Genomic DNA, 25,613 nt, shown 5'->3' on the forward strand with positions numbered 1-25,613 from the left:
CGGGACTTTCGTCCCCGAAGAGCCCCCGGTGCCCCCAATGGACTGGGAGGCGCTAGAGAAGCATCTGGCCGGGCTGCAGTTCCGGGAGCAGGAGGTGCGAAACCAGGGCCAGGCGAGGACCAACTCCACCTCCGTAAGTTGGCCGGGTGCGTGCCCACGCGCGCACACACGCGTACACACCCCGCACTCCCTTTCTCGGGCTCGCGCCCGCCCGCGCCCCATTCATCACTCGGGAGGCGGGGGCGGGGCCGGAGCCTGTTTTCTGCTCCCCTGGGGTACCACTGTTCTGTCTGGGCGCTGTCTGGTTTGCAGGATGGGCGGAGAGGAGGGAGGGGCAGCCAGAGGGCAGCGGAAAGTCGGGCTAGTGGAACCGGCGACTGGTTTTTATGGAATTACTTATGGAGAGGAGGCTGTGAGTCACTTGCCTGAAAATAAACCCAGGGAGGTTTTGGCACCGAAGCCAGTGCCTGCGGGGGATTTTTCAAATCGTACTAGTTGAGGCTTTGTCGATCTGGTGGGTCTCCCTCCTGGCCACTGCTGTCTGGTCCGTGGCTGGGCTGTCCCTGTGCGCACGCACGCAGTCCCCAGCTCACACCTCCTTCTCGCTTAAGCCGAGGGGCCTGCGTTTGGAAGGTTGACCGCCCTCCTCCAGACTTTCTTCCCTTCTGAAACCCGAGCTGTAGTGGGCCAGGGATGGGGTAGGGGGTGGGGCGACGGGGTGAATTGAACTGCCTGGATGCAGGAGGGGTTCTCGCTTCGTTCGCCTCTGCTGTGATTCCCTCCTTGTTTTGATAAAGGAACCACTTAACTGCTCCTTCCCGGAGGCTACTGCCTCCATTCAGGAAAGCAGCCGCGGTGGGGGAGAACGGCTGCCTCCTAAGAACGGCTGCCTCCTAAGCCCGCAGGTTCCCACTCGTCGCGGCATTTCCTTTGCCTTCGAGAGGACTGCAGTTAAATGACTTAAAAACATAATGAATGTAGCTCCCCCATTTTTCACTATTGTGAGATAAAGCAATAGTTGGAGTTTGAAATCGTTAATGATGCCCCTAAATAGGGCCGAAGGGCACAGTTTAAAAGCGCTGTTTTGTGCGTGGTGGCAGTGTGGCAGTATGGGAAATGCTTCCCTGCAGGTGTGATTTCTCTCTCCGGGACCCTGGGGCTACTGGAAATTGGGTGCAAGCTCTTCTGACCTCAGGGGTGAGCATGGAACTTTTGTTTACCGGAGAAATTGGCACCATTTCTATTAAAGAGCCCTTGGCTGACAGATCAGCCCACTGGCTCACGTCCCTGGAGAAACTACCTATTACATTAACACACTCATTTTAATTCCAGCTGGTTTTAGAGTTTACCCTGGCAGCTAACAGACATGGAAACTTTCCATTACAGCCAATACTGTTTCTTGTACCTTTTAATGGAAACCATCCTTTTTTCTTAGTGTTTTGAGGAATATACCTCATTAAACTCCATGTATTTGACCAATGACTTGAAGATTAGCAAAAGGTTCATTTGTTATCACACAGACACTTGCATTTGGAGAAATTTAAAAATTGGGCCTACATGCAAAGTTAGGGTTTGATGGTAACAATGAGCTCTTACTCAAAAGTTATGAGGCAGAATGTATTGAGCAGCACGTGTCCATCCAGTATGCCAGGTGTGGGTCCCAGCCACATTGCAGTCCATGTGTGGCTTAAGCTCTATTGTGGGGAGATAGAAATGCCTCCAACCTGACACTTAAGAGCAGTCCAAACAGTCCCTCCCAAAGCATGGTCCTGCTTTCTCTTCTTGTTTTTGTGAACATTGTGAAAATTATTGAGCCATCTTTGAAACCAAAGGTGTCTCCTCCCCTAGTAAGCAATGTTTCTGTTAGGGTTCCTCCCAAACTATTTCCCCACCTACCCCCCAGGTCTCCTGAACATGTCCCCCTAGGCATTTTCTCCATGAGCACACAAAGAAATTTAGATTCCACTATTTTAAAGTAAGTATTTGTATAGGAAAACAGGAAATTAATATTAAAATTTTTTCATGTTTTGATTTGCATTTGAATAAAATTACTAGACCCAAATGCCTTTGAATGCTGTTTTTCAAACTCTTTAGTTATCTGCAAAGTCACCTTAGCATTTCCGTAATATAAAGTGAACTGTATTGGAAGTAGTCACAGGAAGCTTGGTAATTTGAAAACTTGTTTCTGTTTGCATATGCACTAGGTTACAATATAACATAAAGTTTATTTTTACTGTGGGTTTCTATCATTAGCTTTAAAAACACTTCAGTGAAGTCCTGTTCAGTGCTGCCTGTGTAAGTGGAAGACCTTGTGAGCATGAGGACAGGATCCTGGGACTAGCACAGGGATCTGTAGAAGAGGAGCTGTGTCTTGAAGGGGTTCAAAGAATATTTTTCCTTAGTGTGTTGGGGCTCCCATGCTTACCAGCAGGGGCGGGTGGATCCAGGGTTCTCTTCACCTGGAAGCTTATACTGTCTCAGGGCTCCTGTGTTACCTTTACCTATGCCAGAACTCAAGTACCCAGTTCCTCTGATTATCTCAGACTCAGCTCTCTCTTGCTGTGGAGGCCTTCTGACCATCCTCCCAGAAACAGAACACCAGGCCCCACCCCAGCTGCACCCTGGTCCCACCTCTGTCTTCCTCCTGCCCCAACCCTGCCCTCCTCCACTCACCCTAACCCTACTTCTACTCCACCCCAGCCTCACACCTGTCCTCCTGCCTAGCCCCAGCCCTGGCCACAGCCCCACCCCTACCCCATTCACATCTGCCCTTTCCTGGTCCCACCCCTGAGAAAGAGGTTTTGTCTTTTGTGGGGCCTGACTCTGGGGTAGTGTCCCCCTTCTTTTAATGCTTAAAATAATTGAAAGAAAAGGAAGCAGTGCCCCCCCTTTTTTTGCCATAACCTAAAGGATTTCCTGAAGACGCTTTCTGTCTTTAACATCCTTGCTACTAAGGACAGAAGGAAACGGAAACAACCCAATCTCACTACTTGGTTCTCTTCTGGCAGAGTGCTCCTCCCTCCTCTCAGCTCAGGGATGTGCCTCAGGAAGACTTAGGTCCTGAGGTGTGGGAACTGTGCTGACCATCAGCTGTCCTTGATCTAGGGAAGATTTAGGGGCAGATTCTAAATACGCTATGTTTAGGAGAGATTTCAGACCTTTGCTCTGTGAAGGGAGCCACCCCTCCCTTGGTGCCCTGGGAGGGCACAAGCCTTGTGATGCTTTATGCTCTGGAGAAGGAGTACTGAGCAACCCTGAGAAGCCCTGAAGGGCACATACTGATTGCCAGGACACTGCTGTGACAGGGCTGCCTGGCAGCAAGCCTGGCAGCAAGTTTACTTTTCCACAGCCCTGTCCCCTGTGCCTACAGGTGCTCCACACCTGGGGGAGTATGAAGCACCTACCCATAATCAAGACTGCCTGCCCTGGGCAGCCCTGCCGGCCCTCCACCCGGTCTGGCCCTGACCCTCTGGTATGTGAGCACTTGGTAAACTCAAGGCCATGTAGAGGGGAAAGCCATTCCTGGTGGTGGTCCTTGAATGTCACTTAGGAGGCCTGCTCCTTTAAGTTTGCACTCATGATGAACTCCTGCCTGCTGTCCTGTTCCTTCTCTCCTGAGTGGCAGGACCGTCCTGAGGGAAACCAGGAGCTTCTTCAAGAAACAGCCAGTTTCTGTCTTCTTCTGCATGCCCAGGACCTCAGTTCATGTCTACTTGAGGCTTTCTCTGTTTGAGGGACCCCTGCACCTCCAGGGAAGGCCTCAGAGTCCTTCTCTTTCTAGATGATGTCATCTCACCTCTTTTCTCCATGATTTTTCATGAAGGTTCCCTCCTCCAGAGAGTGTAGTCCTCCAAGTTTAGCTTGTCCTGTCTGTCTCTGCAAATGCATTTCCTTTTTTTTTTCTTTTAGCTTTTTTCTTTAAAAATAGCTTCATTGGGGTATAATTGATGTACAATGAATGACTTGTATTTCAAATGCATCATCTGATGAGTTTTGACATGTGAGTCACTTATATGACCTATGGATGGTTTCTGACACATCTGTGAAACCACCATCAAAATCAAGATAGTGGCTATGTCTTTCTCCCTCAGAGTATCCTTTGTGCCTTTGGTAGTAGCTTCCCTAAGCAACCCGATCTGACTGCTGTACTGCAGATCAGCCTATATTTTCTATATGAGTGGAGTCACGCAGTGAGTACTCATCTTGTCAGCAAAGTGCTCTCCATAGGACTGTTTTGACATTCACCAAGCCTTGTGCCAGTCAATAGCTTGTTCCTTTCTGTTGCCAATGGGTGTTCCATTTTATGGATCTGCCACGTTCACCTGCCGATGGGCACTTGGGCTGTTTCTAGTTTTTGGCTGTCATGTACACAAGTGCTATGAACGTGCATGTGCAAGCCCTGGTATGTGGTCGCATACTTTCATTTTTCTTGGGTGAAGACATCTAAGTGGAATGGCTGCATCGTGCATTCAACTTTTCAAAAAGCTGCCTTCTCTTCCAGAGAAGTGCCCTATGTGTGGCCATCGCACAGGCGAGGTGGGGGGGGGGGGGCCTTGTGATGTGATGACTCACATTAAGAACCCAAACCTGAACCCTGGCTACCCCGCCTGCATCCTTCACTTCTTAGGAAAGCTCTATTCAGGTTCCCAAGGGCTGCTCCCCTCCCCCCTCTTAAGAGGAAAGACCAAAAGCAGTGGAGTGATACATTATATCCAACCAAGTCATTATGCCATTGCTCCAAAAAGGAAGGGAGTCATTTTTTTAAACTATAAGAGAGTTTAACAGTAGACCGACACATTGAAGTGCAGTTTTATTATTTTTTAGTGCCCATGACAGGTGCATTTTACTCATTCAATGAGAAAATAAGAATAATTTTAATTGACATGTTAATTGAAAATAAATTCTGCTGATGAAGTTATTTAAAAGTACTTGAAAATAATGTCTTTTTACTTGTTGATACTATTAGCTAATCACAAACTTTAAATTACCTATATATCTTCCTAGGGTAGTGCTAATTACAGATTTTTTTCGATGTATTATTCTGTAAGAATTATTCTGTAAGGAGCTACTCCTTCCCATAAATGATGCTTCTGAAGTATCTTGCATGGATGAGTGGTTTTTTCCTTAGGTTACATGAATTCTTGTTTTTATAGTCTGAATTAAGATGTCTTTATTGCTCCTACAAAGTGTAGTAAGGTTTGTGAGTTTAATAAGTTACCTGCTCTGCAGGCTGCAGCTTTGAAAACACATGGTATGGTGTGCAAGGTCTGCTTCTGTCAAAGCATGTGCCTTATGACAATGCTGGAATCATCATTTTTGCGTAACTAGAAATTACCAGTGTTTTAAATGTGCTCTGTACTTTACCTTTTTATCTTGAAATGTCTAGTGCCAAAATTTATTTGCCTTTCTAATGTTTGTTGATTTTTGTTTAAAAGCTGCAAAGGTTGTTCCAGGAATCAGCATGTACTCAAAACTTGAAAGAAAATGTTTGGGTTGAAAAAAATTAGGTTGCAAGAGGTGGGGTGAAGCTCAGTGGTAGAGCACTTGCCAGTATGTTCAACACTCAAGGCCCTGGGCTCCATCTCCAACATTGCCAAAAAAAAAAAAAAGTTGGTTGCAAGCCAACCACAAGCAAACAGCTCCTAAAGCTTTTTAAATATGCATTTGTTCTGTGGCCATGTGTGTACAGGTTAGCTGTCATTTCAGGGTGCATATCTGAAAATGCAGTGCAGGAGTCTTGACCTCAAGCTCTGGAGCTCTTGAAGGTCTCACCCTGCCCTATCCCCCCCCACCCCGCTATCCCTGCTTGGAGATGGATCCTTCCATCTCCAGGTCCTGCTAGCATCCTTACTCCTACAGGGAAGACCCAGTGGACCCCTGCAGTCCCAGGACCAGCTGCTGTCCACATATACTTCCTTTGGGCTTCCCTAGGGCTATCGCTTCTGGACTCAGGACCTGCCTCCCTTCAGGAAAGCCTGGCCTTCTCTGGGCTCAGGACCTGGCCTCCTGGGGAAGCTTGGCCTTCAGATTTGGCCTTCTGGGGAAGCCTGGCCTCCTCGGGACTCAGGACCTCCCTCCTGGGGAAGGCTGGCCTCTAGGCTGAGGATCCCCCCAAAAGTTGGCCTTGTTCTCTAATCTCTGCACATCCCTGTCCCCAAGTTTCTTTGATTCTTGCACCACTACTTGCACTTGTGTTTTTGGGTTGGTATTTGTGTCATCCTGAAAAGTGGGCAAGGCACTTACAGTTCCCACTTTAGAGAGGAGGAAACTGGAGCCCAGAGATGTTGGGGCAGCTTCCTACAGTCCTTCTGGGAAAGTCAGGCCAGACCTGTCAGGACTGCCCTTGCCCTGGGGTTCCCAGTGACATCAGGAGGACTCATTGTCCTGTGTTGGTTTGTCCTTGGGAATGTCTCTCACCTGTGCAGCGGTGCAGTCCCCCTCCCTCCCTGAGACTTGTGTGCTACCGGCTCTGTCCGGTTCCTTCAAGTGCAGACCTCTGAGGAGCACTTTATCTATGGGTTAGTCTTTCTGTCCAGTTCTTTGATTTACACAAACCGCTGCACTTTGAACTTTTCTTATTAGTGCTGACAGTAGTAGTTCCAGGTCCTTTCTTAAAAGCTTATCTAAATTCTGTGATCTTACATTTGCATGTTAAAATCGAAGAAGTTCATTTGTGGAACTTTGGCCTGAAGACTTGAGTGGTTTTGTCTCCTTCCTTGTGAAAGTCAGCCCGAGTGTTTTAACAAAAGTGGCTTTTGCAGTCCTTTCCCCAGCTGCCTTGTGCTTCTGGAGCTCTTAGGACAGATGGCACTCCCTACTGTCCCTCCCTGGGTGTCTTTTCTGCAGAAAATCAAGTATTGCTTGTGAAATTGAGCCTTTTCAATGGAAAGTAAATGGATTTTGGAGGTGAAAGAATCCAAGAAGTCTCCTCAGACCTCACCATTCTCAAGGAGGAGACTGAGTTTTGTGGGATTTGCCATCCTCACCTGCCAGGGCCCCTGGTCACACAGTGCCACCATCTCCTAAGGCCAGCTTCTCAGGGCCTCTGTCTCACTCAACTGGTGTCCACTATTTTTAAATGAAAGAATGTTTCCCTGAGTTTATTTGAAGGATAGACAGAAACTCATCCTTTGAGATCTCCCAGAATTGAGAGCAGACTTAACTCTCATTGTTGGGTAGAAGAGCCTTCAAATAGTTCTCGCTTCTCCTGTTAGACCCATGTTGTCAGAATAGATATGAAATGACTTTCCTCCCTCAGACTTCAAGCCAGGCTCACGGCTGTGTGCTTCTACTGGCCTGACTATTCCCCTTATGCTTCTGCCAGCTGGGGACAGCTCTGCCTGGACAGTGCCTCCTTCTCACACTGCCTCTGGTGATGCACAGCCCACCCCTCATGGAGACTGTGCGGGACAGGGCCTGGGAGCTTTGCAGGGAGCCACTTGTGTTCTAGGAGGCTGAATAGGGGTGTTAGGGTGTGGGGTCACCTTGCCACCCATGCTTCCATTCATCTGCCAGTCTTGGAACCATCAGGGAGGGGCTGGTGTGCCTGGTTTCAGAAGGCTGGGAGAGGAGCAGCTTCAGGGGGACGTGGATTTTGTTCTGTTATGCTCGAATTCGGGACCCCCAAAGACCACCAGAGACCAAGATCAATGTAAACAGCAAAGAGGTGTTTATTGCGAGCTAGCTCGGTCCTCCGCGTGCACACACGGCAACTGGTGACGCTGAGAGGCCCCAGCCCAGGATTTGCAGCAGTTTTATACATTCTTTGGAGAAGGCAGGGACCCCCACATACATCATAGCATCTCTTAGCAAATCATCACACACCACGGGAAAATCAAATAACAACTCTAAAATATGATTAGCACATTCACTGGCGGGAACAAGTTGGGTAGGGGTGATTGGTCAGTACAAAAGGGGTATTCATTTGAACTGATTGGCTTGAGCCAAGAGGGGTATACGTGCTGAACTACATGGTTTCCCAACACGTTATCAACCACCATAAACTACTGGGAGGGTCATCTGGCATCCCAGGTATTTCCTTGTCTCATGCTGATTGGTGGCTGCTAGGGGGTTGCTATGGGTCCCCACCTAGCCTGACTGAGTCAGGGACACCTGGCACAGCAGATCTCTCCTGTTATTTGTAGATAAACAACTTAGCAGGGTGGGAATGTGCCTAGGAATGCTCTGTGGGTCTTTCCAAGGACAAAGGTCATGTTCCTTCCTTGGACAGGCTTTGCTCTGAGGTAGAGGCTGTTTTTTCAGTTCTTCTAGACAATTTTGAGTGGGTATTTTGTTATAAGGCGAGAGAGAGAGAGAGAGAGAGAGAGAGAGAGAGAGAGAGAGAGCGAGCCAAGAAAGTACTAGAAAAATACATTTTGGGGTTTAGGTGCAGCCCAGGAAGTAGTCTGAACTGGGACGCGTGGCTTGGTGAGAAGAGCAAGGAGACCAAGGGGCAGTCAGAGCCTGTGCTCCCTGCGGGATGCTCCGAGTCTCAGTTCACCTGTCAGCCTGGGCCATGGCATTTCTCACTGACCGGGTCCAGGAAGGCTGTGGCAAGCCCTGTCCTGCTTTGGCCAAGTTGCCCTTCCAAGCTATAGGAGCCTCACTGGTCCACCTGAGCCTGGCTGTTCGTTTGGGGTTTGTCTCTGGCTTCCCTACTAAGAATAGTCACCATTTCCTTATATCTAGTTAACTAATTATGTCAAGCTTGCCAATCACTGAACTTTGTTATCTGCCTTGACAGTTTCTTCAGGTACTTGGAAGCACACTTTTTAGTTGCTGCCGACCAAGGCTTTATTAAAGCATAACTTGGTGGGAGCTGAGGGGGCGGTGGGCTTTCTGCAATCTTGTTTTCTGTGCCAAACTTTCCAGTGATTGTTACATATATCTGTACATGGTACTGACAACCCCACATCTCCACCCAAATATTTTATTTGCAGTTATATGACCTTTTGAGTAATTGCCATCAGCAATACCATGTTCATTTTTGTCTTCTGCTTCTTGATGTCTCCTCTTACTTTTTAAGGCTCATGCACATGGCTGTCAGTCTTCTTCCTTGGGATACTAGCATAGAATACCAAAAAAGCTTCAAGCTTTTATGGATTATAGGAAACAGCACATTACTTAGCACATGATTTCTGCAAATTCATCTGTTCAAGAGGGTTTTGTTGCCCATGTCCTAATAGAGATGATTGATCCCTTCAAAACTCTTCCTTGTCCAAGTAAATACCTTAGTTATTCACGGAGTTATGTTTTACGAAACCTACAAAAACCTTCTATTGAGAAAGTGTTAGGTTAGGCTTTTCCAGGCACGGAGGAGAAGTTCCACTTAACTTGGAGGATGGGGCTGGTTTCCAGGATGGCTGGGGGAAGGTGGAGACCTGAGCATCACCTACACAGCTGACTGGTCTCTGATCAGGAATGCCCAGCAGTGTCTCCCAGGCACACAGCAGTCTGTGTTGCTGCCCTCGGCAGGGTGCACCGTTGCTTCTTCCTCTAGGGTTCTGCTCATGCCAATTTCCCCTTTCATGCCTGTGCAGTTGTTATGGTTTAGATATGAGGTGGCCTCCAAAAACTTGTGTGTGAGACGCACAATGCAAGAAGGGTCAGAGGTGGACTGGATTCTGAGAGCTTTAACCCAGTCCTGTCTTAATCCCAATAGGGATTAACCTGGAGGTAACTGTAGGCAGGTAGGGTGTGGCTGGAGGAGGTGGTCCCTGGGGACGGGACGTGCATTTGGGGTTTACATTTTGTCTCTGTTGAGCAGAACTCTCTCTGCTTCCTGGAACCAGGTTCCCAGCTGCTTTCCTTTACCACACCCCTTGGGAATGACATTCTCTCTCACCTGTGGTCCAGAGCAATAGCGTTGGCCCTCTAGGGACTGAGACCTCTGAAACTGTGAGCCCTGAATAAACTTTTCCTCCTCTAATTGTTCTTGTCAGGTCTTTTGGTCATAGCAATGAAAAAGCTGGCTGAAACAGCAGGTTATCCATCCATGCAGAGAACCAATCGAAGTCCTTAGAAAGTAGCTTATCTGATGGGACACCTTTAGTGGCCACCCCTGCCTGGCCCTCTTATGCTGCTTGGGAACAAAATAGGACAGGTCTTCCCTGGCCAGCAGCTGTGGCCAGGACCCCTTGCTCACAGTTGGGGGACAGACATGTCTGGACAAGACCATAGGTAAGTGCTGGCAGCAGCTGGGCTACAGTGACTAATTCTGCTTCTGTTGTCGGTCCCCTTCTTCAGAGGGGACTTGGCCTTTGAAGCAGCTCAGAGGGAAGGAGGTAGTTTCCTCACAGTTCCTGAGATTACTGCAGGGCTCAGGGTGTTGATTGGAAGGTAGAGTGTTGAGAAGTAGAAGCCGAACCAGAAAAGCTGCTGTGTTATGAAATGCTGGGCATTTTCAAGGTCAAGTTCAGCAACATGATGGCCTTTACCAAAGCTTTTGCCGAGAGAGAGAGAGAGAGAGAGAGAGAGAGAAAGTGTTAAACTTATTTTTCAAATAAGAAGGGCCTCTGAACTTCTGGGACATCTTGTTAGAAAAGAACCTGAAGGCCAATCTTCACTCTTCTAAAAATAACATGTTTTTCAAATAGTTTCAAACCAATTTATTCCCCTGTGTTTCTCTTCATTGCTCCAGTAGCTAAAAATTATCCTACTTATGAAAATTTCAGGTAGGTATGTTCTTTGGGTCATCTTACCTGATTCTTAGTCCACTTTGATGCAGCAGTCTGACACTGTTATGAACAACCACATCTCAAGTGCTCTGTCCTTGTAGTTTCTACTCTAAAATTGGTCCTGTAAGGAGTCAAAGAGCAGAGCCCTGGGTTTTACTTTAGAACACTTGAGTTATATAACAGTGATCTGGAAGGTTGTTATCCTGCCTGCAGTGGCCCTGTGGTCTGACCCAAATAGCCCTCACAGGAAAACCTCCTTGAGCAGCTCTGGGCATAGTGACTTGAGGGCTTTGGAGCCCACCCTCCTGTGGGGCATCAGTATTGGGACTTTTTTCTTGTGCTTCGTACAGAAGCTCCCCACCATGCAGAGGTGTTGGTGTGTTGTACCAACACACGTGTAAACCGTATAGAGGTTCCCATGTGCTGGGAGCTGCACAGATAATTCTTTACCAGTGAGCAGTTTGCGTTAGATCTGGAAGGTTCTGCAGGGCAGGTGCAGCAAACTCAGGGCTTCTGGAGCCAGGAGGTACAGGTTGGGTGGGACTTGTGAGCTGGCCAGCATGTCAGGGGCAAAGGGACCACTGCTGTCCACTGCAGGCTGACTCTGTACCAAACTAGAGCATGGTCTCAATGTTCTGATATGTCACAAGCAGCCAGACCTGGCTTTCAGAGAAGTTGCTTAACTGTTAAATGCTGGCAAATAGCTTCACACCCATGCACCCGAGGCCTGACAGACAGATGGTTCAAAATTCAGCTTCCCAGCTTCACCCAGCTCTCCCTCCACAGACCCCAGAGGTGGGCAACTCACTAGAAGGAGGGCAAGTCTGGCAAGTGCCAGGCCTCTGGAGGAAGTTCCTGGCAGGAGCGTCCATTACTGTTTACTGACACCAGAGGAACTGCCTGCTTTCAGTGGTTAAGCTAATCAGACTTAATGACACCAAGAGGAAACAAAACCAAGAAACGCCACGCCTTTCACCCTGTGCCGCTTAATTTTTTTAGCATCCCATTACTTAACATTACTTTTCTTGTTCATCTTCAAAGCTGTTCAAAATGGATTTGTTATTTTGAAATGATCCTGGTTTACTTTTCATCATTCATGAGTAGTGGAAGGGGAAGGGCTCTCTCCGATCAGACTGCCTTCAGCACACATGTACCTGCAGGGCGCTTGGGACTTTGGTTCTCTGCTGGCTGCAAGCTCTCTGGGATGGTTAGTTCCTGGGCTCCTCGTGAGCTTTGTTAAGGTTCCTTGTCCACAGAACCTCGTGAGCCTCCACACTGCTGAATCTCCTGGTGGTCTTTGTGCAGCCCTTGCTGTGTCACAGGGAGGGTCCTGGCCCAAACCCCTAGGTGGGCCTCCTCTTATTAAAGCTGCTTACTTTAGGCAACTACACAATTTCACATAAGCGAACTAGATGAGGTTGGGGTGGTGATTCATTTTCTTAAAAAAAAAAAAAAAAAAAGAACATTCTTCATGTTAGCTTTCTCGAAAATTTTTATTTGGGAATTATTTTAGATGAACAGAAGTCACAAAGGTGGCACAGAAAGTTCCAAGTGTCCTCCATGGGCTTCCCCCCAGGTGCACCTGTTAGAACTGCCACATTTTTCAGAAGTGGACGTGGGTACAGTGCTATGACCCGAATGCAGACATGGTTAGGAGTTGTATTAGCTCGAATCCCCTACCCAGAGGCTGTGGCTTGAGAGGGGAGGAAGGTCCCTGGGGTCCTTGCACCTCCCCACAAAGCCCTCCCACGCCTGTGTATGCATGAGGGGTTCCCACTAGCTTTGCAAGGCATGGAGACCATTGCTGCCTGCCTTCCTAGGAGCTCTGCAGGGCCCTGGAGAGGGCACAGGCAGTGAAGGGCTGAGGTCCCAAAAGGGAGAAAAGACCTGAAACTCTTCTGCAGACCCAGGGACTCTGACCCTGTCCCACTGACCTTCCACCGGCCCTGGACAGCCCCAGCCTGCCATTGTTCTGTGGCTCACCAGCATGCAGGTCTTTTGTTTGTTTTTAACTGGGGAACAGGTTTCTAACTGAGGAACTAACTTCTTCAAAACTGAGTTTCCGGTGGGACTGTGAAGCTGTGTGTGGGGTAAGTCTGGTGGAGGGCCAGTCACAGGTGACCTCAGAGGCTGTGAACAGATGCCACTCGCATGTGCAAATGTGTGCAAGAGTGGGGTCAGAGTGAGGAATGTGCTTGGGAGATTTCACAGGCTTGAAGTGGTGTAGATGGGTTTGAGACTCTTGCAGAAGGGGAGACATGGAGGGAAATCAGCCTGTGGGGTCGTTCAACATTTGCTGACTGATGGAATGATCAGAATTTTAAAACTGAACTACAAATGGGCAGCAGGCATGGTTTGTGACCCATAAAAGGCTTTCCCCGTGACTTGGTGACTCCTCATAAGGGGCTTCCCTGTTACTCATCCTGCTTTTGGCTGACAGGACTGCACATTCCTCTTCAGGCTTGTTGGAGTTCTTCCTCTGATTTCGTGAGCAGTGTGGACAGATGATCACAGCACTAACCCAGAATTCTTTCTCTGATTTTATGAGCAGTGTGGACAGATGACCAAAGCACTAACCCAGTATTTCTTTCAGAAAAACCAAGCATTTTCTCAGCCAAAAGGTTTTTTGAAGCTCACTGGACACTCTGCTTGGGGCCAGGACAGGTTGCATCATGGCCTCTGCGTTTCTGGGCTCTTCCTCTCGTGGATGCTTTTGGGTGTCATGCCAGAGTAACTGCCCTTTCTAATATAATGGCTTCAGAGTCCCTTTTGGGGATGGCCTCTTCCTGGAGTGTGCTTTGGGTGGGAGGTGATTACAGGTGCTGCCTGGTGCTCTGGCACCTCTGTGGGGTGGAAAGGATCCTGGGTTCTAGGTCTGGAGCCCATGCTGCAAGGTCTTCAGGGGGCCAGAGGCCTTGGTAGTAGCCACTGCTGGACCAGTGCCAGCAGAGCCCTGGCTGTGTCTCTCCTCCCGCCTCCCTATCTGTGGTTCTACTTGTTTCTGAGGTGCTGTCCTCATCCTACCCTGCTTGTAAGTCAGGAACCTCCCTGATAAGGCCCACGGCCCTTGTCACAGGACTGAGTCAGCCAAAGAGCCCAGGATACTGAGTGGAAGCTGGCCCCAGTTAGTGAACAGCAAGGTGGCAGTGTACGGCCCTGGCCCCCAGGTACAGTGAGGAAATGGCCTCCAAGTGTCCTCAACAGGACATGCCTCATTGGCACCCTGCACAAGGAACCTCAAGGGTTACCTGCCCCACACTGCTTGTCCACACCCCCTTGTTCAGGATCCCAGATGTCCACTTATGGTAAGGGGACAGTGACCTCTGGAAGATTCGAGGATACCTGGACTGCCTGGGGGTTTCAGCCTGGGGCTTTGGTGGTGGTGGCAAGGGTTTTGCAGGAGCAGAGCATAGGTGGCTGGCTGCAGTCATGGCCTCAGGCTCTGGTTGCAGCCCAGGTGGGTCTTCTCCATGTGACTAGAACTTCATAAGGAAGTGACTTTCAGAAGGCTCTAGAACAGGCAGCACTTCCTATGATTACTGAGGTGAGGACAATTATGGTCAACATCTCTCTCTCTCTCTTTTTTTTTTTTTTTGGGTACCAGGGATTGAAACCTAGGGTTGCTTAACCACTGAGCCCCATCCCTAGCCCTTTTTATTTTATTTTATTTTTTATTTTGAAACAAGGTCTCACTAATTCCTTAGGGCCTAAGTTGGGCAGATTGGCTTTGAATTCACCATCCTCCTACCTCATTTTCCCCAGTTACTGGAATTACAGGCGTGTGCCACTGTGCCTGTCGATATCTCATTTTTAATCTGAATTAAAGGCTGTTTTCTAGCTATTCCTTATTTTGCGGAAACCGTGTTTTTGCGCATGTGTGTTCTAAATGTGGTGAGTCTCTAACTTCCAAAGGGATAGACATTCCGAATCCATTTTGGAAGAAGAGTTTTGCTTTAAAATAGTTTATGTGAAGCTTTCAGCAAAGCTTAATTCACAAAATGATGTCTGCCAGGAATTTCCTTAATGTACACCATTATTTTTCTTCATAGCCATGTTCTGTAAATACACACTGAATGCCCATCACATGTGGGGTGTGGGGACAGGGGCAGAAGCTGACCCTGCACCGCCCCTCAGGGAGCTGCAGGCAGGATTGAAGCTGGGTGTGAGTCACAGGAGCATGCAGTTGCGTTGCTGGCACTACCGGAGAGGGTGACCCTCTGTGAGCAGAGCAGGGACATGTGCTGACCTCAGGAAGAGCAATGGTCACCCCTTGCCAGGGTAGCCTTTGTGTGGCACAGCCCTGTCAACCTACCCCCACTTCCCTCCAAGCCTCTGAAACCCTGGCAGAGGCTGTCACAGAGCAAGTATAGTGACAAGCAGCAGCGCAGCCTCCCTCTTACTCCCCAGGCCTGCTGTACAGGGAGCTGGCCCTTGTCACGGATGTGTCCACACTCACAGGGAGTAGGGGAGTGGGGATACTGTCGACTTCATTTTACAGACCAGGAAGCCATGTTTAGGGACAATTCTCTGCACCGTGTCTGGGAGCTTGGCTCCTCTGGCCTTCATCACTCAGTAGTTACTCCGCTCTGCTATTAGCTACAGCCACGTCTGAGATCTCTACTCTCTTGATATGTGATACTCTCTTGTGCCCGGATGCTTCCAGTTGGGAAATTGTCATAAATGGTGACTTTACACTTAATTGACTAAAAATTCCTTTGAACCTAAGTGCATGACTTGACTCTCCTCCCTTTGCTTGGAGGACTCCACCGTACTACCTCTGTGCCTGGTCCTAACGTCTGTCTGGTCCTTAGGTGTTTCTCAGTCCTCGCTCTCTGTGGCTTGAAGGGATCACAATGAACCTCAGTGCAGGAGGTTAGTGGGGCATTCAGAGTGGTCCTGAGTCCTGCTGTCTTGACACCTAGCCAGAACTGGCTTCTTCAGGTGCCTCGACTTTGTGTAGAATGGGACTGTGGATACCTGGGTTTACAGGCAGCCTAAGTGGGTAGTCAGGCCAAGGAGCCCTGGTCACCTGGTGGCAACAGGCCTGGCAAGTCCTGCTCCTAGAAGTCTTCAAGGGCCTAGAGGGGAGCCCAGCTGGGGTGAAGCCAGGACTCAGGCTGCAGGAGAGGCTGTCCTCTGTGGTCCCTGTACAGTTCACTGACAGTCCTGTTCTTACGTGTTGTGCTGGAGCCTGGGGAGGCGGGCTGTCCATCATCTCTGCCCTAATGGTACTGACTTTGGTGGGGAGAGGCAGCTGAGTTGGTGTTGTGAAGGAGGCCTTAGGGTACCACAGGAGCGGCACTGAAGGGAGGCCCCTGAATGGAGACCCCTGGATCTTCCAGGAACCAGCTGAGGAGGGTGGCAAGAGAGCCCAGGGCAAAGGGGTTTGCCAATGTTTTTGGACCCTGAAGCCATGAGGCCCCTGACCAGGCTCACTCTTTCCCAGCAAACACACCCGGAGATCAGGGCCTCTACCTCACAGTGGAATTTCCCACCTCCCCTAATGGCCATGAAGACACAACCAAAAAACCTTTCAGCTTTCCCGTGGTTCACTGGACAGTTTTTTATGCTTCAGACAGGGTTCTTGACATGCCCTTTTCCTGTGCCTAGAGAAGCGGGCTGAGCTTTTATGGAACCAAGTGGGAAGGAGCTGTCTGAATTCAGTGGAGAATTAATGGTAAACTCAGGCTCAGGAACTTCGTGAGTAACTTGGTTGAAAGGAGTTGGTGTATTCCCAAGTGTTTCTTCTGAGTCTGTGTTGCATATGTGATGAGCTAGAAACATGTTAAAACAGATTTCATGTGGCACTGGTGTCCCCTGTAGCTCTAGCCCAGTCACCTGAGATGAGGCAGAGGTGTAGATGTGCCAAGTGCCCACAGAATCAGGGCTGAGGTTGGGCATCCTGAAGTAGCCACTAGAGCACTTCTTGTCCCAGCCACTCTGGAGCCCACAGGCTGTGCAGGCAGGCTGTGGGGGGTGGGGGGGTCAGGAGGCCCAACATCAGCATCCAATGTGTGGCGATTGCCTTGGTTAGAAATGGAGGATATACTGTGCCAGAGCATGGGCACAGAATCCTAAGGAGCTAAGGTAGAGCTGAATGCTCCCTTCCACCCAGCTGCAAGGAAAAGCTGCCGAATGTCAGACATAGTTTGCACCTTGGAGTGGAAATGTTCTTGGTCTCATGTCATCCTGCTGAGCAAGTCCTCACCTGCTCCTCTGGTCACTGGTGAGGAATGATGGACAGGCACTGGCTTGAGCTGAGTGTTGCAGCCTGTTGCATGGATCCACCTTCCAGCCATCACCCCTGCCTTCTTCTTCCATTCTGGGGCTGCTGCCTGGAGTGCAGAGCCCTCCCCGGGACCTTGCGGGTCTCTTGAGGGTGGCCTATGCTCCAGAGAAGAGCTCTCTGCCAGCTGGAAACATGTAGCATTTGTCAGGACTCCTGTACCCGCCAGGGCTTCCCATGAGCCTCCCTGTTTCCTCTGGCCTATCTATGGCTTCTGCTCTTTGAGTAGCCTGCAGAACAGAGGGAAGAGTGAACAGCTTTAGAGCATCATGCTGGGCCTGAGAAAATTATTTACAAATTTCCGTCAATAATAAAATTGCGGAAGCTTTAATATTAAGTTAAAGTACAACCAATCTGGATTTTCTCCCTGGTAGATTGCTTTGCTTTGTAACCTAGAAACCAAACCAGAGTCAGAGGTAGGAACAAGACAAACATATTTCTTCATAAATAAATAAATAAGCAAATGGTTTTAAGGGAACCCAACATTCTGTAACACTTTTGAAAACCTTGTTATATATTCTTTTTTGTTACCCTAAGGACAGTGCAGTGGGAGCTTCTCAATGTGACAGATTTTCTACACAGCGTAGCTCTCCCTCCATGAGGGAGACGGGGCTTCTTTCTGAGGCCTGTCATCAGGAGAGGGAGCTTTTCCTTGCACAGTGATTCAGTGTTGACTGTGGGCCAGCAGTTGACAGGCCTTGCCCTGCCCATGTGGGCGTGGGAGGCTGGGTGTCACGGCAGAGCTAGCCACAGGGCCAGGGCTTTTTCCTTGGGCATTTGTGAGTTATGGGGCAGGTGTCAAATTCAGGTACTGCAAGGAAGACTGTAATTTGAAACAAGTGCTTCCTTAGAAAGCACCCCAACTCCGTCAAGAGGAAAACACATTTTCCTAATCAGTCTGCATAGAGAATGTCAGTCTGAGAGCTCAGGGGACCAGGGTGCCCACTGAACAGGCTGTTGGCAGAAACAAGAGGGCTGCCCGTGACGGGCACTTGCACCTCACAGAGGACCGTTGTGTGCTGCATGTGAAACAAGGCCATTGACCTCACAGGCGCACTTCTGGGACGGGACTGGCGAGTCTTGGTACATCTTCCCACTCTCTTTTTGTTGAATGCCTTTTTGTTTTTGCTGCTGTTGTGAACAGTGACCATTTAACAAGCACGATTAGTTATCGCCTCCATGGTGAGGTCAGATGCTTTGCTTACATTTTTAAAGAAAAAAATTTCATTTCATTTTTTTCTTGTTAATGAGATTTGTTAGAATATCTAGTTATTTTTATTCCATGACTTTTATACCTAGCAACAAGTACCTGGAAGACTGGCTCGGTAGTGGTTCCCGGGTGTTTGTTTTTGCAATGGAGCAAGCCCATCTGTTTCTTATTGTTAGAATGATTTAAGTCTGTTTTCCTTTTCAGTAAATGTGGAGACCTCAGAAACCTGCCTCTCACTCCAGCACATTTTTACAGACATTTCCTCTGGGGACTGTAAGCCCAAGTGTAATTTGTCATCCGAGTACCACCATCTTCGTGGTGGGGTTCAAAGACACCTTTTTAAGGTTATTATGTTCCTCAAGTGACTCAGATTCAGCAAAAGTGGATTCATACAGATGTGAGCTGCTAATGATTCCTATCACAGGTATTGGTGTATGTCACTTCGGAAATGTAATTTTCCTAAAATGTGAGTGACTCTGTTCTCCTTTGAAATGTGCTGAGCAGCAGACTTGGTGCTGCTGAAACGTGAAAGAGATGGAATGGCTGTAAATACGTGTAGCTCCTTGCTTCCCACCCGAAGCACAGACGTGCATCTGAGAGCAAGTCAGGGAGTCAGGGTGCTTGTGATCTGTGCATGCGTGTGGGAGTGTGTGCAGCTCACACACAGGTGAATGCACATTCACGTGTGGTGTGCCTGTTTGTGTGTGCAGTGCGGCAAGGGATTAATAAAAGCAAAGCCCACAGCGGGGTCAGCCATAGCAAGCACACCTTTCCCTTGGGGATTTAGAATGATCATTCCTCCTTCAGAAAGCCCCAAATTCCTGTTAAGCTCAGGTGTCAGTGAGTGTGAAGGACAGTTTTGAAAACAGAATGAATCCGAGGACAGGTGCGGGTTTTCAGAGATCTAACCCAGGGCCTGACCAGCGGCAGAGGCTGGGCAGCTGTCCTCCTGTCTGGTGGCCTCTGCCTCTTTCCTGCATGTGGACATGGCCCCAGCTGGGCCTGGTCTGGGGCAGCTGCCCTGGGAACCTGGTGTGGGTCCATAGGGGCTGCTGTAGGCCTCAGCAGGCGGGTAAGGGATCCCCTGTTTTCCTTTGCTCAGTTGCATGTGACAGGTAATCTGCCTTCCTGAAGGGTTCAGGATCATTTGGTCAACATGACTCTGGTCGTTTTCAGTAGCGGTGGAGCTCTGCAGAGGCTGGAGACAGCCCTGGCCCTGTTCTGCAGCTCACTCTGGGTCGGCAGCGTGGGGGAGGTTGGTGGGTGCTGGAGGCTAAGTTTCCAATGTCACTCTTTCCAGAAACACACCGTGCTGATAGGGATCACTCCCCACACTCTTTCTGATGCAGATAGCAGCCCATGACAGGACAGCCCCAGTGGCCCTGCAGTTGGGGATAAAGCCATGCTGCTGCTCACATCTGCACTCGCAGTGATTAAACTCAGGGACTCTGTTCAGGTCTTGGATGTGGCTTCCTGCTGGCTCATCTGCACACCCTGCACACAACAAAGGTTCCTGAGGGGAGCTGTCTTGCCGTCAAGAATTTAGTGGAGGACACTCAGGGTCGGCTGCTCTATAAGAGCCCCTCTTGGGGCCAAGCTGTCTACTCACCCTTTTCAGCAAGTTCACCCAGGGCCAGGCATCCATCAGTGTAGGGGGCTCACCCACTGTCACCTACTGCTGAGTTCCGTGCTGGCAGGGCCTGGTAGAAGAGCTGCACTGAGGACACAAGCTGGAGCCTAAGATTCCCCACCCCTTTGTTGAGGTTCTGCAGAGGAACACATCTGTAATGTGAGTGTGAATGTGTGTGGAGTGTGTCTGTAGGTGTGTCATTGAGTGTGTATGTGGTTTGTGGTGTGTGTGGTTTGTGTGGTTGTGTCTGTGTAATTTGACTCTGTATGTGCTGTGTGTGGTGTCTGTGTGTGGTGTGTGAGTGTGTGTGCAGGGGTGAAGGCTGGTGTGTGGTCCAGAAGATCTGGCAAGTGGAGGTTGCTGTGGAGTCCAGAGCCGTCTTCCTCTTTCCAGAGCCTGATTCCTTCTTCAAGGGAACTGAGTCTTTTCTTCCAAGGTGTGTTCAGTTGGTTCTGATTGGATCAACCCACTTTATTGGAGAATAATTTGCTTCATTCAAATTCAACTGATTTCTAAGGGAAACTTTCCTAGCAAATCCAGTCGGGTGTTGGACTAAACAATGGGGCCTCTTGACCTAGTGAAGCTGATACATAAAACTCAGCCTCATTCTCCACCCTACACCCACTTCCAAATAACAACATGCCAATCAATCTCATGGCTCTCAATTTTAAGCAGGCCTAGGAATCCCCTGGAGCACTTGTTAAAATGGGCTGTGGGGCTCCACTCCCTAGAGGGGCCTGGGTGGGGCCAAGAGCTTGTACTTCTGACAGGTCCCAGGTGAAGCTTGTTGCTGCTAGTCCAGGGACCACACTTTGACAACCCCTGGTCTGTGTGATTGATAGTCTGCCCTTTAGTCTTGTGGTTCAGAAACTGATTTTGTGATTTCAAGAAAGATAGTTTAATTTCTTAGGAATCCACCCAAATGAACCAGGATTACAGTGCTGTTATATGAACTATCAATACCAGTTTGCTAGTTTCCAGAAAGAACTGAAACCACACAGTGAGTGGAACAATCTTTGGCCCAGGAGTAAGAGCCTGGGCTACTACTTTGCCTTTCCCTGCAGCTCCAGGGAAAGCAAAGTAGTCACCTTCAGGAGCTAGGGTAGCAGCCAAGGAACAGAGCCGAGTGAGCTCACTGCAGCCACCCCGAGGGGCCATATTCCCTGATGCTGCTGGACACCGCTGCTGCCCTGGACTTTGTAGTTGTTTCAGGATATTGAGCCAGGCATTGTGTGCAGGAGGAGACGTGTCAAGTGGGAGTCCTCAGTTTTCACTGGCTTGAAGGGATGTTCCTCTCTGATCCCAAACTCTACGAGCAGCAGGGCTCAGTGTCTGCTGGAAATGCTTCTCGTGAGGCATTACGATTTTAGTTCTTAGGGAAACTTTTTCACACAGGCTGCTTTTAATGGAAGAGGAACCTGGGTGGAGTTGGTTTGTGAAGCATGTCTTTTCTGGGCCCGGTCCCTTTCTTGCTTGTAGTTTGAGTGAAGTTACAGTGTCCCCTTAAAAGTCTATTTCTGGGTCTCCTTGCATGGTGAGGGGACTTCGAGGAAATATTGATATATTTTATACTCTCAGCATTTTTCATGTCCATTTAGAAACCACTTTCCCGCTGAGTGCTGGCTTCCTGCCTCGGTCATGCAGTTGAAGATTTTACATGGACAATGGAGTTCCTTTCTTAATGAAGACCTTTGAACCAAATTGTTCTGCAAAAAAAGTCAGTTTATATTATTTGCTTTAGTGTTCCTGTCTTGGAATCCTGGAATTGTCTTCCTTGGCAGGGAAGTTGGCCTTTGGAAGAAAGAAATACCCTTAGGATGGGTTCTTGAGAATTCCTGTGTGGGCTGAGTCTGTGCTGACCCACCATCTTGGCCTGCTGGAACTTTTGGTGGGAGACAGGTGGATAAGTAGCTGAGGACGCAGGGAGATAGGTCCTAGGTCCATCTCTGGGCTCCTGTCCTTGAGACACAGGGGTTGCACCCAGTCTTCTATGCCTGAGGAGGCAGAGCCACACCAGTCTCAGCCATTGTTCTCCTGTATCATTGTCCTATTGGATCCGGGGTTCAGGCAGCAAACTAAGGCCATTTTGAGAACTTCACAGCTCTGATACCAGGCATTGGCTCTACAGAAGGCCAAAGGAGCTCAATGTAGACACCGAGGTGATCCAGAACGAGCAGCCACCACCCAAAGGACCAAGGCAGAGACAGGGAAGAGGTGACAGTGATGCGGCCAGGATTGTCCTGGGAGGTGTTGCCTGTGGCCATGCAAAGCCATAGCCCCTGGGGCAGGTGGCCCTGGGGCTTGGGTCCTGCAGCACTAGAGGAGTATCCCAGGGACAGCACAGAGACTATGTCCCTCCCTCCTCCCACAGCACATCTAGTGGGGAGCAGGGGCAGAGGGGCCTGGAAGCACCAGGGTACACGGTCCTTGGCTGTATGTTTTTCCTCTCCTTTCTGAGTTAGTTCGCTTATGTTTATCTCAGGTGAGGGCACCATTAGTGATGGAAGGGTCTGGTGTCTTAAAGAACCAGCGAGGGAATCCACTAATCTGTCTTAATGAACCCCAATGGATTATTCTCTAGTCATTAGTAGGAAATACTTTTATATTTTAAGGGAAACAAAAACCTCACTTACACTTTTAAAATCCTGGAGACAGGAACGTTGTGTAGTGTTTAAGTCTTTGGGGCAGGGGATGTTATGAAATACCCCCACGTCCCTTCTCAGATCTTCCGAATCCCGCTCTGGTTGGGTGTGCAGGGTATCCCGAGATGCCATTCCCACTGTGTGTCTCTTACCTCCGTGGGAGCATGCTCTCATTCTTCTCAGGGTTCCCTGGGCATCTCTTGGCACAGCCCTTTGTTCATTGCTGGAGACTGTGGAGTTGGTACTGGTGCTGAGTTGAATTTGTTCCCTCAGCCTCTGTTGAGGGCCGGTCTCATGCCAAGCTGTGCCCTATAGATGTGGAGGCAGGGGGCAGGGAGCCCTCATGGGCTGGTGCGGACCTGGCTTTGGTTGCAGCAGCGCCCTCTCCTGGCATGGGCACTCTATGGCACCAGAGGGGTGAGAGGCAAAGAGGCTCTGACTGCCCCATCCATGGGCACATGCCCTTGTCATTTTCATTGCTTTGAGAACCAGTTGGCTGTGTGTGGTTTGGGTGCAGACTTTTAGACAGTTTTTAATTTAATAAAAGAGGTTTCATCTGCTTGAATATTTTCGTTTCATCTGCACAGTTAGCATTGTAGTTGTTTCAAGCCTTGGACTGGGGAGATGCTCACTGTGTGTGTGTGTGTGTGTGTGTGTGTGTGTTTGGCATGTGTTAATTGTACACGCTAATGGGTTCAGTGTGCTGTTTCAAGGGAATACTTATTTGCAATCATTAGCTTGTTTAGGACTTGCACAATTCCCCTGCCCACTCTAGAAAGGGTTTGACTGGCTGGTCACTTAGGGGAGGTCTTAATGAGAGCTGAATTAATGCCTGGTGTGCTCACCGTCTCTCAGGCCCTTGGTTTTCACCTGGAGGTTGATTTTGTGGGGTGGAGGAGACCTGCTCTGCTCAGTGACTGGAGTGCCAAATGGAAATTTTAGACAAAATTTGATTCTTACTTTACCCACAGCCTCAGGCAAACTATTCTGTTTTCAGTGTAGTAGCCTGCTCCTGGGCTCACAAAGGTCAGGCAACAGTTAATGAGGTTGTTTATACCCAGCACATGTTCATCTAGGATGAAGGGACTACGTGCTGATTTACCCTCATTTCATTAGTGAGAGTCTCGGTCCTTCCCATGTGCCGTGACCCTTAATGCCCTGAACACATGTCATATGGGGTGTCACAACCCTAGGATTTGGATTCACTTGAGATGATAGCATTAGTGTGCACACAGTGAGAACATCTGTGTCTGTATCCATCTACCATCTACTATCAATTGTCTGTCTATATACCTATCATCTGTCATCTATCAACCATCTATCTGTCATCTATCAGTCATCAACCTATCATCTATATCTATTTATCTATCAATTATCTATCATTTGTCTACTTACCATCTACCTATCATCTATCAAGCATTTGTTATCTATTAATCATCTATCTACTTAGCTACCATCTTCCTACCTATGTACCATCTCCCTACATTACTGCCTACCATCTATCTTCCTACCTACCCACCATCTACCTACTATCCATCCAAGCTCCGTGGTAGTCCCAACATGCAGCAGGGTTGAAAACTACGGTTGTGAAGGATAATACCAACCCATGCCTGGGTCCTCCTCTTACATTGTGTGTGTTGGCCATTTCATTGCTCATTGGACATGGTAGACGTATCAGCTTCCTGCTGTAATAAATTGCTGCAGACTTGGTGACTTAAAACAACATGCATTCATCATCTTCAGTTTTGGAGGTCAGAAATCTGAAATGTCTTGTAGTGCTGACACGGGTGTATCAGAGGGTTGGCTCCTGCTGGAGCTTTGGAGAACCATCCCTTGCTCTACCTGCCTTCCTCAGGCTGTGGCCGCATCATCCTGGCCTCTGCTTCAGTCCTTGCACCTCTCCTGCCCCCTTGTTTAGGACCCTGGTAATTGTGTTGGGATGAACCAGGGAAGCCAGGACCATCTCCTCTCAGGGCCACAGGTTCTCGGGACATGTGGGAAGTGCTGTTCTGCTTACAGCAGCGGGGGGGAAATACCCAGTCCTCAGCTTCTATTCCAGTATACAGAACCTCCACATCAGCCACACCTTCCTTTCCTTAGAGGTTCTGTGGATGAGATAGGAGCATTGTGCAAAGACTAGAAGTGATAAGATCATGTTCAGAATTTTAATTCCATTGATTTTGTAAAAGGCTACCACTTTTTAAATTTCAGATCTTAGGAACCCATTTCAAGAATAGATGGTATAATGCATGAATGTCCTTGGCTCTGAAGCAAGGCGTGTTTCTGTCACTAGAAGTGTGAGTCTCAACAGGAGTAGGTGTGCCTTGAACTTGAATTTGTGCTTCTAACTAGAATTTATGGAGAACCAGGTATGTTGGGCTTCTAGATACAAAAAGAACAAATTCCTAAACCCAAGTTTGGGGTCAGAGAAGTCACCTCTCATGGGCAGTATATTCATGTGTCAGAGTGATTGGGCTTCTTTGTAAGCCTGGTTTTCACTATATGCATTAAAAACACCATCCTGAGAATGGGTCCTCCATGGCAAAAATGATTAAGAATTCCTATGAGAGACCAATAATAAGATGGCAGGTCTCACCCAAAAGATGATCAGGAGACCCAAGAAGCTGCCCAAGCAAGTGGAGAGGCCCTGAGCCATGGCTTTCAATCCAGCTGCTCATTGGTTGATGGCGGAAGGAGGCAGTGCCTGGGATCCAGCCCCAGAAGAACTGCCCTGATCTATCTGGGAGGCTCTGTCACAGAAGTGACACTGAGTTAGGTCAAGAAGCTGAATGGGAACCCTTCTAGGAAGGAAAGTATGTGGAGGTCAAGACCTTAGTAAAGGAGCGTGGACAGCTCTGGAGAGCTAAGCATGCCCAGAAAGTATTAGTCAGCTTTTCCGTGCTATGACAAACTGCCCAAGATAATCAGCTAAAAATGAAGAAAGGTTGATTTTGGCTTGTAGGTTCAGTCCCTAGTTGCTTGGAACTGTTTTGACCTGTGGCAGCACAGAGTGTCATGGGGGGGCGGAGCTCATGGTGGGGCAAAGCTGTGCACCTCAGGGTGGCCAGGAGGCAAAGCGGGGTGCTGGGGTCCCATGTCCCCTCTAGGAGCATGCCCAAGGCCAATGAGCCCTAAGCCCACCCTGCTTCTACCCCAACTCACCTGCCAC

General features: G+C 48.9%; 1 protein-coding gene across 1 annotated transcript in view; it reads left to right on the forward strand.

Annotated features, from left to right (window-relative positions):
• Positions 1 to 25,613, forward strand: part of Schip1 (schwannomin interacting protein 1) — a 99,482-nt gene continuing 73,869 nt past the window's right edge. The window contains exon 1 of the mRNA XM_048794650.1: positions 1 to 133. Within this exon, the coding sequence (XP_048650607.1) occupies positions 38 to 133 (96 nt within the window). The 5' untranslated portion in view covers positions 1 to 37. The remainder of the gene's footprint in view (positions 134 to 25,613) is intronic.

Source organism: Marmota marmota, unplaced genomic scaffold (assembly GCF_001458135.2).
Source record: "Marmota marmota marmota unplaced genomic scaffold, marMar, whole genome shotgun sequence".
Taxonomy (NCBI): domain Eukaryota; kingdom Metazoa; phylum Chordata; class Mammalia; order Rodentia; family Sciuridae; genus Marmota; species Marmota marmota.